The 15,545-nt window shown below is 43.4% G+C and overlaps 1 protein-coding gene across 1 annotated transcript in view; it reads left to right on the top strand.

The window, feature by feature from the left end:
- The window catches only part of RBM20 (RNA binding motif protein 20), a 65,914-nt gene that overhangs the window by 16,088 nt on the left and 34,281 nt on the right, over positions 1 to 15,545 (top strand). The window contains exon 2 of the mRNA XM_085319113.1: positions 10,928 to 11,015. Within this exon, the coding sequence (XP_085175239.1) occupies positions 10,928 to 11,015 (88 nt within the window). The remainder of the gene's footprint in view (positions 1 to 10,927; positions 11,016 to 15,545) is intronic.

Consider the following 15,545-nt stretch of genomic DNA (forward strand, 5'->3'; position numbering starts at 1 on the left):
GGAGAGCACTGGTATTTGCAGTAATTTTAAGAAATGTTGGGTATTGCTGAAGCCTTGGGGAACTATTTGCATGAAAAGGATTATAAAAATCACAGGCTACTTGACCAGGTGAACTGGGGCCAAGTCAGGTTATCTGGGTTTGAAYGGTAGCTTTGAGCACTAGATGCAGCTCTTGCAAGGAAGCTTTCATGGTATCGGATTCACCTCTGCATAAGCTAGGTCTCTATCCAGCATGCTTTTTAGTCCCTGCCTTTCGGTGTGGTGCCATTCATTTCTCAGCCTTTCAGATGCACTGTTTGTTTACGTGCTTCTGGTGCAGTGCAGGTTGCCACAGGTCGTGCTCTGAAACTCCCCTCTCTGCTTATGTGTTATATTCTTAGGAAGGACAAACATGAGAAAAAGAAATAATGCTGTATATTAAAGAAGGAGTCAGTAACTCATATCCACCAAGTCTTGGCTGCATAAGGAGTAATTTGGTAAACAAGTTCTGGAAAAGAATTTGTTATAGGTCATTGAATTAAACCAGAGACTAAAACAGAGCTAGTCTGTTTTACGGCAATGTGGAGGAAGAAAAGAAAAAGAGATAGAGAGTATTTAAAAATGGGACATGCAATTTACTGGAGGTCTGGTGCAGCTACTGCTAGCACACTAATAGCATTGCTAAAAACAGATAATTATCTTTTAATATGCAGGGTACTGCACACAATACCAGCTGAATCCATCTGAGATGTCACTAATAGGGGTGCACATGAGCTGATCAAGGGAATGAAATTTCGGGGTTGCCTAGGGACTGGTGAGCACGACCTGCTTCCAGAGGCACACGCCGGTTCATTTGGGTACCACACAGACCTGGTGTTTCAGAAAGGTTAGATTTCCTTGCTCTGGGGAAAACTTGAGAGCTAAGTTGATTGAAAGGAAAAAAAAWTAGAAGTGCATGAATTAAATTGGGATTTTGTTAAGAAGTGTTTGTAAGATAGCTACTGCAACCCCCATCTACCACTCCTCAAATAACTGATAACCCAGAGGGGCTCAAACCCCTTTCTGATTGGGAGTTAAAATCAATAGGATAAAATCCATGGTTGATGGAAGAGTTTGAATGTTTCACGAGCAGGATGGTGCTGATAAGGAGGGAGACTCACTACTGAATAGAATGTAAAATTGCTAGTATTGATGCAAAAAAGGCAGAATTGTTCAATAAATATTTCATTTTCTAAAAGATATTTGGTTTACTATTTGGAAAGGAGCGGGATAACATACTCATACTGTGTGAGGCTGWTTAGATCCTTTGAAGTTAATATTTAATAAGAATATGATAATGTTTATCCTAGTAAAGCTGCATTAAWAATGAACCAGCTTGGTTAGCTGCACCAGAGAGTCCTAAAAGAGTTGGATCCAGACATCCAAAAAGAYTTTTGTTCTGTCAGCTTCAAAAATCTTGGAATTTGGAACTAATTTCAGACTTGAAAAGTTGACAGCTGTTGGAAAAGGGTGATTGGGATGGTCCGTGTAGCTGTAKTGTGGCTAGTCTGATATCAGCATGGGACAGAATAACAGCAATATTTAGGATGGACACAGTTGGTAGAGACTAAACTGGCAAAAGCTTAAAGGTAGAAATATAATTATTTCAGTCAGCACAATCTTTTGGTAAAGTTTGCTGAGGCRCTTATTCTTTGAGATTTTAGATTTGGCTTGGTAAAGGTGGGTAGATAGATAATAAAGTTTTGGTTTTGCAAGGTATTTTGCTTTATACCTCCCCATGTTTTGATTTTTAGAGAAAACATCAGTACAGCAACTCTTGACTGAACTAAAAATATCTTAAGGAAATGTCCAAAAGCCATTGTCATCAGTGAATTTCCTTTGAATATGCATCTTTTTGGTGGGATACCACAGAGACTTGGAAACAGTCTCATTAAGCTTTTTCACCACCAGTTAGGAGTAAATCTAGATGATGTTTATTAGAGACATAAAGATTACACTTTATAGGACTATAATTTAAATTCAGGAAACTTTAGTTTAATTTATCCAATAGGGAGGCAGGAAAGGATTAGAAAGTGAGAAGTGGCAGAAGGAAACAGAAGTATAAATCTCTCGTTATTCCCAACTGGCTTGCTCTTTCCCCTATTTTGTGTTCTGCTTCACAAGCAAATATTTTCACCCAAATTCTGTTTCTATTCCTTTTTCAGGCGTCCAAAATTGCTCCACCSCCAGGAGTCAAAACGGAATACTTGCTCTTCATGCCGTGGCACAGCATGCTGTTGTGCTGTCAGTATTAAACCCAAGACAGGTTGGGGGTGCCCCCAATTCTTCTGTTTTTCTAGAACCAAATGGGCACCAGATGAGGAATGCTGAGACACTTTCCAGTTTGGGTTAGCCCATTTCCCAACTCTCAGACAGTGGCTAACTTGCAGTGATTTGTTGTTGCCATAAATAGAATTATCCACACRGGACCGAGCTGCCCTTCATCGGGTGTAATTATAAAGGTCACAAGTCTGTGAGCTTGTCTGGATCGTGTGTGTTCGGCGTCTACRGGTCAGAGACTTGTCTATAGTTTCCTCTCAGGCCTGAGATCTTTAGGTGCTGTGAGGGCATTTGCATTGGGCAAGTGGATGTCACATAAATATTGCATACGACTCAGCTGTCATATGTATCTTTGATATTCAGGAGGCTCGTAATGGAGTGTGAAGAGATGCTTATCTAGCTCATTTTGTTCGTACTGAAAGATTAGCTCCTCTAAACTGAGTGAGTGTACATGTCACCGCTAGGAGTTTTGCTTTCTTTCCTGAACGCTTTATCCAACAGTAAGGGTAGAGCAAGTGCTGCCCTGGAGTAAGTGTGTAAATATAACACCATGGTAGAGAACTTCATTGACTTGTAGTCAATGGATTAAGCTGAGGCCTAAATCCACCAAAGAATTTCAGTATTGTTTACACAGAAAGCAATATAAGTGGTTATTTGAATTATTTCAATGGCTTAAATCCGTGAGTCGCCCACTGAACATTCAACGCATGCTTCAGTGGCCTTGGAAGAAGTAGTGAGTAAGCAAATAACCACAAGATTTTTATTGAAGCGTACTGCAGTTATTTCTTTGGCAAGTTATCAGCTTTAATCACAAGCAATAAAGCTGCTCAGAAGACACTGGAATACCTTGCAAGAGGATTTTATAAAAGTTCAACAATAAAGTCCTAGATTTGTTGGACTAATGGGATGCTCAGTTCAACATTGGTTCAGAAAGGGGATAGATGTGTGCTCCTTGTGTGTACGTAAGCTGTGAAAGATGAGATTGCTGTTAGCAGGGTCCCTCTGTACTTCGGGTAAAGCTGGTTACATAGAGCTAAATGGGAACCTTGACCTGAAATTGTGCCGGAGGAACAGAGGAGCTTGTACTTCTACTGGGAATGTGGATGTTGTGAAGTAGTGTGAACCCAATGGGCTTGGCCCAGGGAGTGGGAGGTGAAACCTTCTCTATCAATTGACCAGGCGGGTAAATTTTTATTCACACCTCTGAGAGCTTTCACAGGTGCAGTCTCCATGTTCCTATAAGGGTTCTTGAAAAAAATTAAGATAAAAATCTTTTTCATATGCCACTTCTCAATAGGATCTTAATTTGTAGGGTTCGAGCAAGCTCCTCCTGCCGTTTCTTGTGACAATGCTATGAGCATCTGAAAGAAGAAAAGGCAAGGGTATCTAACGCAATGGGAATGASTGGCTTGGAGCATAAGTAGTGCAGGCTTAGACAGTGATGGTGCAAGTCCCCTGACCTACAGAGAGCATCACAGGGTTATGAAGGCACTCTTAGGAGTTCCTCAAAATGGGGGAAGCTGCTTGTGAGGACAATATTCTACCAGTGCAACCATGTCCATGGGTCTTCTACATGCATTAACGTAATTTTGAGCATGCAGCATTTTTAATATATTTTGTATATGTGGCTCTTGCTTAATAATATGTGTATTGTATCTGTAGCTGTTTATAGTTATGTAAAAAATATCCATGTACATGCACATATTTAATTTTGGGAACTTTTTTGCCATTTGTTTCCAATCCATTTCTCCAGTTCCTTAGAGGTACTTATSCTAATTTTGGTTGCTTGCTTTCATGTACATTGAGAAGCATTCAGAAGAGAACTTTTAAAATAAATTTCAGTATTTGAAATAGTTTCTRTACAGAACATTTCTAGAGCTCACTTTTCACTGTACACATACTCTTGGTATTAACTTTAAGTAAATTCAGCTCTCTCACATCTTCAAAGACCCYTTATTGTGAGAGCTCCTGCAGTTGTTGCCCTGATTGACATTAGGTGACTTCTGAAAATGTATATCATTTTTCTGTCCCTTGATAATTCCTTCTTAATTTCTGCTGTCTGAGCTCAAGTACATCCAACTTGTGTCCCGGACCAGGTATTATGTTGCATCCTGCCCATCTCTGTGGCAGCTGATATTCTAGTGTTAATAGTAGTGTTAATAGATAGCTTTCTTTCCTTCTCCCCTTCTCTTTCTACAGTAAATTGCTGCTAGGTCTCACTGATGAGCCCTTAAGGAGTAGAACAGGTTAAATATGTGTATAAAATATTTCAAAATAGCAAGAAAAAATGAGTTTGAAACATTGCTCAGTTGAAGAGAAGTTATATTGTTTGTAAGCATTTTCACGTACCGCATGCGAGTCCCACGCCTGGGCAGAGAGGGCAGGAGGGCAGTACTGTTTGCAAGTCAGGGCATGAATCGCTGTCCTTAATCATCCAGCACCCTGGAGCWATGCAGAGGGAATGGCAGCGTTGCACGCAAACTGCTTTTGGTGCTGGACGGATGCAAGTTATGAGACTCTATGGATGGTTGCAAGGGGGTTTAAAGGCGCTGTTTGCAGCGTGAGAGCTGGCAGCAAAATTATTTTGGAATGCAGTCCGTAAGAGATGTGGAATATCAAACAGCTTTTTATGTACTRTTAGAAGTTAGTACAATATTATTTTGTGCTAATTAATATCATCCCATTTAAAGAGAAATTGTCTTGTGGTTTCTCATTGCTTTTTATGAGTGTCTGAAACACAAAAAGGCACAACAGCGTGCTAAACCATGAGCTTCGTTYGTATGCTTGATGGCCTTCTCTATCTATTCACACACTAACTTTCTCACTGGCATGAGTGATGCAATTTCASTGAAGTTATGGTGACTTAACCAATATTAAGCTTGATCCAAAATCTGATCCAGCAAACCCTAGTTTTGGGCCTGCCCTAAAGACCAGCCAGAGAACTAGAAATGCTTCCTGCAATTCGTCAGTGTTCTGTGTCAAATCCTTTATGAYAGTCATTTTCTGAGCTCATTTTTTATGGTTTCGTGTGATCTGTAGATTGCTAGGATCTACCATTCATGGACGTGGATGATGTAGCAGTCCACCTTTGCAGGAAACACTTGAAAGTTTGAAACAGCATTTGTRGGATTAGAGATTAGACGGCGAACCTTTAAGAATTTAAGTAAATGCAATTCACAGCTTTGCAAAGGCTTGGCAGGAAGAGGATGGTTTTGTGTGTGTGTGAGAGGCAAAAAAATGAATTTTAGATAAAATTCTACGTCCAAAGTGTTGACCAAATCATGAGCTGCAACTTGCCTGTCTTTCTAGTAATGCTATTTGACACATTGTCAGCAACACCAAGTATGCTTTTCTCCCTTCCTCACCCTGTATGTGTCAACACATTTACAGCTGTGATTAAGAATGCTCTGTTTTAAATTTCATGTTTCTGGATTATATTACTCTGAAATAAGCCCGTCTTCATCTGGTAAATGCTAAACCGCATGTACATCCCAGTGCTCTTCTGTAATGAAAGAGTTTTGAGAACGGACCGTGTGTGAAATAAAATCATATACGTGCACTCCTGGGGAGAAGAAGGTTGAGGAGAAAGCTAGGGCTGGGCGTAGCTGAGCTGGAGCTTCCTCCGGCCCGGCCCGTAGGCTGAGAGAGCCCTCGACGCGCTCGCTCGGGAATTCTTGCAATAGTGGAGGGAGGCCGGGAGGGTCCCTGGATGGCAAGTGAAGATTTACTGCCATCTACCGTGCAGCCGGACGCTTGTTATGCGGGGAAAAAAAAGATTGGGTGAGTGTATATTGTTTGGAAGGGYGATACTGGTTAGAATTTAAGTTTCTTATCCCAAACTGCCCGTGGCGTTTTGAAGCTCTGCTTTGGCAGCCGCGGGACGGTTTGACGAGGGAGAAGCCGGCGCGTTAACCTCTGCACGTGGGACCGAGCAGACAGGCACAGCCCTCGGTTCCTGCACGCCCGGCGGGAGCCACAGGCAAAGGTGCCGTCCTCGCGGCACGGCAGGCGCCTGCAGCTCTCTGTAAGACGTCTGAATGGTTTTTTTTTTTTGCTTTATAAGGTAGGACATTATTTAATCTTAAAAAAACCTGTTGTGGTTGGTATCTTTTAGCAGATTTCTTGCTACTGTTAATTTTAAATAGACTCTTTCCCAGACTTAYTATGTCTTGAATGACATAATGTGAATTCCTTGAAACTTCCCCATGTTTATCTGTTGAGATAAAAGATAAAACCCTGGGTGGGAAATAGTTAAAAAGTGCAAGGGCTGTTGCAAGGGGGAAAACCTGGAAAGCAGCTTCTTGCCGATGACTGTCCTCCTACAGGTAAGGAAGAACCTTTTGAATCTCTCTCTCTCACGTTGTTCCTGCAGCGTGAACCTGAACGGGCTTCTGCGCGCGCCGACGGGACCCCGGAGCTCCTGGGCCCGCCGCCTCGCTCCCTGACCCTGCTGCGCCTCCCGCCAGCGCCGGCGTCTGCTGAGCTTTGGACGGGGCGAGGGGCCGTTGGGGTTTCCGCGCCCGGCCGCCGAGCTCGTCCCAGCCCCCTGGGAGGCTGGCAGGGAGCGAGAAGCAAGCGGGCGTTCAGGTGCTGCCGTTCAGCTGCAGCTTGGGTCCCTTATCTATCGGGTTTTGAGCTTTTGCTTGACAAGTCTTTATAATCTGAGAGAGAAGTGAAATGACCCTCTCGCATTAATGCATCTTTTCTTGATGTCTACACCACGCTTAGGTGGCTTAAAAGCCATTATGTTCTCCGAAGGAGAAATTACAGTAAAAAACCCAAAGACATCAAGCTGTTACTGTGAATTCCATGCACCTCCTGTTCTTCTTTGCACATGTCCTGATATTTTGGGGTGCAATGTTATTTGGGATCAGACTATAAAACATAGTTGTTAAGAGAGAGAGAGAGAGAATAAAATACAGCTTTGTGTTCCTGCAGTGGAATGGCAAGAATCACTTAGGGGAAGAGTCAGGCAGGGCTCTACCTTTTGCTTCTTGCAATATTGTAATTTCTTCTGAAAAATTCTTATATGTGGTCTTGCAAGTCGGTTGGTGCCTTGCAGCGTTTTGGCAGAATGAGGAGTTGTAATTTTCTGTTGTTTCATATTCTTCTGCTGTATAGGATCTGTGGTGCTGGTCTTACTACAGCTGTGTCTTAGTACAGCTTGACTACAGCTATTTTTACACGTTCCACTGCAAAGCGAGTGTAAATTCTGACAGTAGTAACACCGATTAGATCAGGAAGGAAAACAGTCAAAGCACTGGCGCTGCAGAAGGTTCCTTTCTCACACTTCCAAGATGCTGTTAGCAGAGAGAAGAAATTTCTCTTTAGATTGCATGAAAAAATCACACCAATATCCTCTTCCCCTTTCCACCGTCTGATAGTTCATTTAGCAGTTTGCTGCAATCAGATACGGTTTCAAAGATAAAAATGTGCATGTTCTAACTGAGACCGTTCCCCTTTCCTGTGCAGTGTGGTAYGATGTGGGTGCGCTACTCGTAGTCCAGGAAAAATCTGTCACGCAAACACTAATGCGTGGGAAGGTTGGATGGTTAGTTTAAATTCTCCTCTTTTGTTTATCRCTTTTCTAGCTAGATTGCTCCCGAGGACTGCATACAAAGCATGTTAACAGAAATCCCACTCTCCCTACAAAACAGATCCTGTGCGACTAATGACGTATGTGGATCTTCATGAAGGATGACGTGAAATGATAGATTTTCTGGCATGCTTTGAAGAGTGTGTCACATGTAAGACTCAGCTGTGTCATATTTAAGGCTTTTYTCTATGGCAGTGGAGTTTACCGCGTGAAACTGTACAGCAGCTCTTACGTTATTATTACGGTTTGCTCCTAGCCCATCAAAGGAACAACTCAGGGTGACTTATACACTGTAAATAGGYTTTTAAGGTAATATTAGGGCTCATGCATTTTCAGGTTTTAAGTGAACAAGATRTACCAGAAATACTTGTTCCAGGACACTGTATAATTTTTGCTGAACTAATCCTGGTGCTGCTTAAGATCGACAGACATTTTCAGTGGCATTCTGGATTTTCCCGTTCGAAACAGTCATGAGAAATGCATTGACTTTGGGGGGGAGCCTCGGGCACAAGAGCCCTGCGCTCCTCTCTGCTGCCTAGCTGTGTGCCGTGCCGCAAAAACCTGTGGTTCCCTGGAGTGTAGTGGGTGTTGCAACATCCAGATGTAGAAACGGGACAAGGATTCCTTCCCCGGTGGAACGCGGCCTTTTGGCAGGCGCCAGAGACAGACAGGTGTGGGCAACTTCGGAGCTGGCTGTAGGTCTGTCACTCGATAGGGTTGCTAATGAGCTGTTTTATGCTTCCTCGCCGTAGTGGATGATGTTGTAATTCCGAGGAGGGTCTCGGGTTTCCTTTGGGGAGTATTGTCCGCCGTTCCTCAAGAGATCTCTGCTGCTGAAGTCTTTTCTGATGCTGCTGAAGTCTTTTCTGATGCTCGCATATAGCTGTTCTTCCAGTAGAACAGCGTGCCCACCCAGGGACCTGTACGCTTCGGCTGAACGATTTTCTTCACGCCTTGGGGGAAGGAATTCCCCGGCACAATGTACTGCAGAGAAAGGGGAGCAGGCCCCGAGCGCGGTGCAGCGACCGCACACTGCAAGTGGCGAAAYGCCCTCTCGAAGTCGGATGTGCATCTGCAGGGAGCCTGCCTGAGAGCTTACCAGGGCAAGTTTGGAGGCAGGAAAGTTTTATAACTGCAAACAGCACACGTAGCTGAAAATAAGTCAGGGAGAGATTTAAGGCATCCTGATTGGGTTTGACCGCTTTACAGAGTGACTGTGTCTTGCAGTTTATTTTGAATATGAATTTGAGGGACTAATTAAAATGAGGAGATCCTTCTGGAAACACATATTTAAAAATATATACCATTAAAAGACTAGGTAAATTAGTTCGGTGTCATTCTGGGAGAATCATGACTGCTTTAACTGATCATATCCTATCACTGTTGTATGAGGTGTTTATGTGCTGGTCTGGGAGTAAATCTTGTGCTGTAAAYGTAGGGAGGTGTCTGTGTGAATAGTAACAGCATCTGCTCAGATCTCAAATGCGTTATAGCAGATTTCCAACAGAGGCTGAACCTGTCCTGCTGAAATCAAAAAGGGTTTTGTCTTTGGCCTGGATGAATGGTTGATTGGGAAAGTGGTTTGCAGAGCTCCCAGTATTCCCCTGTATTTCCCAGCAAGTTGAATGACACGGCAAAAATGTACTATATATTAACTATTTATTTTTACACAGTACTTGAAAATCTGACCAAATTGACTTCATCTCTGAAGTTTGGCTTTAGAAATAAATCCTAGCTTTTGCATCTAGGAAAATTTTACAACCATTTTCTTCTTCATCTTTTATTCTTCTATGCAATGGCTTTTTTTTAAAGGAGGTGCCCTACAACTTTCAAGTCAATAAACAGTGGTATTTTGTTTGTAACTTTTTACCCTATAGCAAAGAAAAATGTTTAGTAAAAAGGTTCAAAAGGTTCAACGCTTTCTTTAGTGCATGCAGATATTGGTTAGTTTTTCTTTTCCGCCAGCAAATAGTTTTCAGCTAGAAGAAAGGAACATCCACTTTATCAGTAATAACCCCCAAACCACTTGTATTTCCTACAGAAATCCCCAAGCGTCTTCTGTACATTTGTTTTCAACAGCTTTTTGTATGCTTAAAAGCTTTTCATATACTCTTTCAAAGAAAGTAATTAGGTTTGGATAGCATGTTTCTTTCGTAAGATTGTCTGCATCTACTGGAAAGTGTAGTCGAAATTCTCTTGCAGTTGCCAGCTAAGACCAACAACATGTACAGGCAAGTGAACAGAAGGAATCTAACTTCAGTATAACCCTTCTCTTGACAAATACTAGAATTTTTAAATGATATATGAACTATATTTATTAAATATCTCTGAGTARTTCTCCACTGCAGCTCTTCTCAGTTCGTTATTATTCAGCCAATTGCTTTTAGGCATTGGGAAAAAAGGAAATAYTGAGAGAGGGGAGTTGAAGACAGAGGAAAGGCTTGCTCCCAACTCTGAGGCCCATCCACTTGCAAGGAGCAAGGTGGACAAGTGGGCAAGTGTGCTGGGAGCTGGTAAAATGGGAGTGAAATGAGCACTGCTAGTGCTGTGAAGGGTTTGAAGGTGATGACTGAGAGCATCACCTTCATGCCCTGGGACTTACCGAAGCATTTGAAGAGGGAGGGAGCTGCAGGAAGTGTCCTGGATTGAATGGGATGGGGTGGTGAGAATGGTGGGATGTCCTGTTAATTGGGGTGGGAGGTGCATGCTGGATTTCCAGCTGTGACTTGGAAGGAAGGAGCTGCAGATAGCGAAGCAGCAAAATCTGGCTGTGGGAGGCTGGAGGAGAGAGGAGAGGACCCCTGTGAATGGACRGTGGGTAGAGAAGAGGGGCAGGAGGAGCCCCAAGAGCAGGGCAAGTCGTGAAAGACTTGTGGTCAGATGTGGTCTACAGAAGTGTGAGAACCTGCCAGGAGGCCAAGAGAGATCAGCAGCAAATTGGTCTAGGCTGGTATGTCATTTGTTAAAGCTGTTTTCAGATCAGTTAGGGAATACAGGCAACAGCTTGATACTGTTTTCTGTTTTCTCTCGTAGTGTCATATTCAGCTTTAACCACCCCTTGCGCAGTACGAATCGATCCATCTGTTGTTTTCACTAGATCCAGAGAAAGACAAGGAGGCAGGTGCATCTTTTTTGTTTGTTTGTTTAAACGCTGAAATCAAAACCGCTGAGGAGGGKGATGGTTTTTAAGGGAACGGTTGGGTTTGCTACATTCTGAAGTCAAATGTCCCCATCTAGTGGTTATTTAACCTTCATTCCCGTAGTGCTGATTTGGCTAGAAGGATGCCTTGCATGCACACACACACACACCCCTGGTAGTAAAACCTGTTACCTCGTTTTTTTACCTTGTGGATGCCTTATGCTTCTAAGAAGGCAGAATAAAAATACACAACCATTTTCCAAAAGGAAAACAGGGTTTTATTTTGCTTGTTAAGATTTCTATGCAGAAAATTAAACTGCTGCTGTATTAAAAGGAATAGTAAAATTTTACTATTGCTTCTGATGCACCAAATTCACATGGAAATATTTGTCACTAGGAGCGAATATAGACTGAGAAAACAAAATGTTTGTTAACAACAAAATGGCAAAAAGAACAGGTTCCCAAGCAGGTAACAGGTTACCACCCGGGGGGGATTTTTTCGGAACCCGACTTTTGGGCATTTTCAAGTGCTCAGGGTGCAAAAGCGCAGGAGCTTTTGTTACATGAGGGCAAATGCTCCTGCCAGGTTAGATGTGGCAAAATGCCTCGTTTCTTCTCCTCCCGACCCCCTCGGCGGCGGAGGGCAGCAGCCGCCTGGCCTCTGCCCTCGCGCACCCGGGCTCTCCTTCCTTCCCTTGCTCTCAGCACGCCTTTTAAGTGCTCTTTGCTTCGTGATAAAATCCTTGGAGGCGGAGGTAATATTTTCAACTGTTAAATAATTAGTTTAGGCCTAACTGTCAYGTATAGGACTGTAATTGCCTCGGCGTGAAGATCGCTTTGCCGAGGGCAGTAATCCTGCAGGCAGAGAAACTCTCCTGGGGATTTGACAGCGGGAGCTGAACCYGGAGCCAGTTAGGTGTTTCTCTTCAGTCTATTTCTTTTAATTTCTTTTTCTTCTCTTTTTGAAGGCCCTTTTGATTTGCCTGTGGAGATACTTTTGCAGGGATTGCAAGATAATTTGTTTGATCATTCTCACTTCCCTGAATTAAATCTACTCAAGATTTAGCATTTGGTTTTCCACTCGAGAGTCAGTTAGCATTTACTTTATGCCGGGTGGCAACTTCCACCTTCCTCAAACAACTGCTTTTAACATGTTTCTTAAAAAGTCATTTTTCATCAGCTCTCTTTGGTGGAAGTGTTGCATGTACCCGGGCACTTTCTGTTCCYGTAGCAGAAGCAGAACTGGTTTCACATGATTAAGCATCCGGTTTTTTAAGCTGCTGGTAGCCAGAAAGCCRTTGTGTGGCAGTATCAGCCAGAGAGCCTCCATTACGGACCTGGATGCAAAAGTCTAGGTACGAAGTAAGATTTGCAGTGACTAGTTTCTCTATATGAGAATGAACCAGTTTGTATTTAAAGAGCCTTTGTTATAACTAACCAAGAGATGCAATACATTAGAACAGGCTTGTAGTTGCAGGTAAGCTTCAGGAACCTGAGCACAAGGTCTTTTTTCCTATGCAAAATTTTAACCAAAAGGGAGAGAGGATTCCATCTGATTTTATGGTCCACATGCAGTGAAATGCCAGAAAAAAAAATGATAACAAAGTAAATCAGCTTTCTGAATAGTTCAGATCTAGGAAGGTGGTTGCTACCCCTATAATTATTACCAAAACAGCAGAGTATTTTGAAGAACTTGGAAGTACATAGCAAGCTGGTGTTTCGTTGCCTTGTTGACGTAAAAGGAATTATTCTGAAGCTCCGGAGCTTCTGTTTTCACCAGGATGGTGACCTTTTTTTTGCTCAAATTTCTTTAAAAGTAGTTCTTTATGTTCACGTTGTAAGATTGCCACAGGCAGTCATGAAAGTACAGGCAAATTTTAACTTGTTCACAGTACCTTCACAAACCCCATCTAAATGGGAACATTTTGCATGGTACCAAAAAGAGTCCCCTGATCATCTCAATCATATCCAGCTTTCCAGTGCACCAACTAACACGGCTTGTGTAAGCTGCCATGTCTTGGGGAGTGTCAGAAGTTTGCATCACATGAGCTGCTCCTCAGATTTCCAGGCCCGTATCAGCAAGTTTTGCAGAGGATAAGTGGAGCAGAGATATTACTAAAATGGCTCGTCGTACATATGAGCATTGATATTTAAACTCCAGGTTTATTCCTGTGATTTTCGTCCAGCATTTCACATTTATCTTTAGCTGCTCTATGTGAATATCTTTCTTTTTCTCCTAAGATTTGCTTCTCTGGTGGAAGAACATCTTCTGACGTCACATTGCTCGCATTCTTCTTGACATTCTCATTTTTTGCTCAGTTCCCCAAGTTACCACCTTTGGGCATCTTCAGTTCTGCCTTTGGCTTCATTTGAAACGTCTTGATCCTCCCCCCTGCATGACGTATTTGTGGACCCAGAGCTGCTGGTCCACCCTTCCCTCCTGCGGAGGCGGAGGAAGACAAGGGGAGCCCAAGGCAGGGAGCGCTGTTGCAAGGGCTTTTCTGCTCAGGACAAACCTCTGCTCAGCGTGTCCRACTGCTCTGCCTCAAGGGGAAGGTGCTGGCTGGGTTCCCAGGGCGTCCCATGCCGGTCGAGAGCCAACAAGCGATTGGCGTTGCTCCGCGAGGCCGTGAGGGTGCGCTTGGCGGGCCTCCCCCTCGGGGTGGGGGTGAGGCCGGGTGCTCCGTGTGTGCCCATGTAGGGCAGGGTGTAACTGTCCTGATGACATGGGCTAATCCAGGCAGGCATGCGACGGGGCAGCAGAATGTGACGCTCACATGTGGCGTGGCAGAGGGCCCTCGGGGACTGGCTGTCTCCATCACACCCCTAAGACGGACACACAAGACGGGAAAGAGCAAATTCTTTCCTGTGCCCCTCTGCGTGTTCCTAGCAGATCTGCTGAGGGCTGGGGTGGCAGCAGTGCTGCCTCCTGGGCCACTTCTGTTCCTGAGCAGAAAACTCGTGAATCTTCCCTGCGCTGCAAATTCATAACTGTTCTGCAATACTTAGCCTTAATTTGCACACAGTCTGTGTTAGATGGACACCGCTGAGCAGGGCAAGAGGTTTTGCAGTCAGCCCCATCCTGAGCTAGTGACGCCCTGGTTGAGGATGTCCATATTTGCCAGATGTACGGCCTAATGGGACAAAACCCAACTAAGTACACGGCTACTGATTAAAACCATCTAGGTAGCCCTCTTAGTCTGGCCGTCATACTGTAGTGGACAGAAGAGCTTATTGTGTAAACTATTCTCATTCACACTGTCCTGATGAAGAGAACCCGCTCCAAGAATGGAGATACTAGCTTTCCCTTTGATGAATACATCAGGGGCTGAAAGCATTTGAGAATGTTGCTGGTATGGAGACCACAGGCCAGACTGGGTTCAGAGGACCTTACTTAATCTGGTGAGAGAGATTTCAAGACTGATCCATGGGGCTTTGGGAGTTTAGGTGATTCAGGATTCTGGCAAAAAAGAAGGTGTCTGTGCAAACTGCTCAAGATCGCTTTACCACTGTGCTTAACTCTTCGGTTATCTTCAGCTGCCGTGCCATGCATCCGACTGTTTTCCTGTGTGGTAATGAACCACTGTGTTCACTGCGGGCTACAATACAAATACTAGTAGAAATGACAGAAAAGAAGGAAAAAGAACATTAAAGCAGTTAACTGCCTTCTGACTGTAAGTGGAAATGGGTCATTAGTAGTGAGGGAGGTTATTATTTATCTACAATAAAAGGTCTTCAGCTGTGGTCCATGTTGCACACACTGGGCAAGCAACAGAAGCCTTCCTTTTAATAGACATTTGGGCAATTAACTTAAAAGTAAGTTATAAATGCTGATATAGGCCTAGTTTAATGTATTAACTAAGGGACATTATACCCATAATCTTAGAAGACCATAACAATTCACAGTAATGTTAAAAGGATCTGATCTGACGTATCAGGATCTATTAATCTACCCCATATGGTCCAATGGGCAGAAACTGAAGCACAGGAAGTTCCACCTGACCGTGAGGGGGAAYTTCTTCCCTGTGAGAGTGACGGAGCACTGGCACAGGTTGCCCAGAGAGGTTGTGGAGTCTCCTTCTCTGGAGATCTTCAAGGCCYGCCTGGATGCAACTCTGTCTAMCATGCTCTAGGTGACCCTGCTGAGCGGGGAGGTTGGACTAGATGATCTCCAGAGGTCCCTTCCAACCTTACTGATTCTGTGATTCTAAGATTTGTCACTGTTTCTTGATGTCATATTAAAAAATATTTATGAGCTGTAATTGCTTTGCTAGTGGTCCTCCGAAAAGTCTGATATCCAGGCACCCAAATTTTGGAATCACAATTTTATGAAGTATTTCTAGTGTTTAATTTAGAGGCTGAGATATGGAAGTGTAAGACAGATGTTTATTTTTCCTGCTGGTCATAAGAAACTGTCTGTTTCCAGTTCCACTAAAGAAGCTAGTTTGCTGTTCTGACCAAATCAGGCTATCATGCTGACTGCAGAAAGACTATATATATATATATATTTTT

The sequence above is a fragment of the Rhea americana genome, unplaced genomic scaffold (genome assembly GCF_003343005.1).
Source record: "Rhea americana isolate MKP2758 unplaced genomic scaffold, rheAme1 scaffold_57, whole genome shotgun sequence".
NCBI classification, from domain to species: Eukaryota; Metazoa; Chordata; class Aves; order Rheiformes; family Rheidae; genus Rhea; species Rhea americana.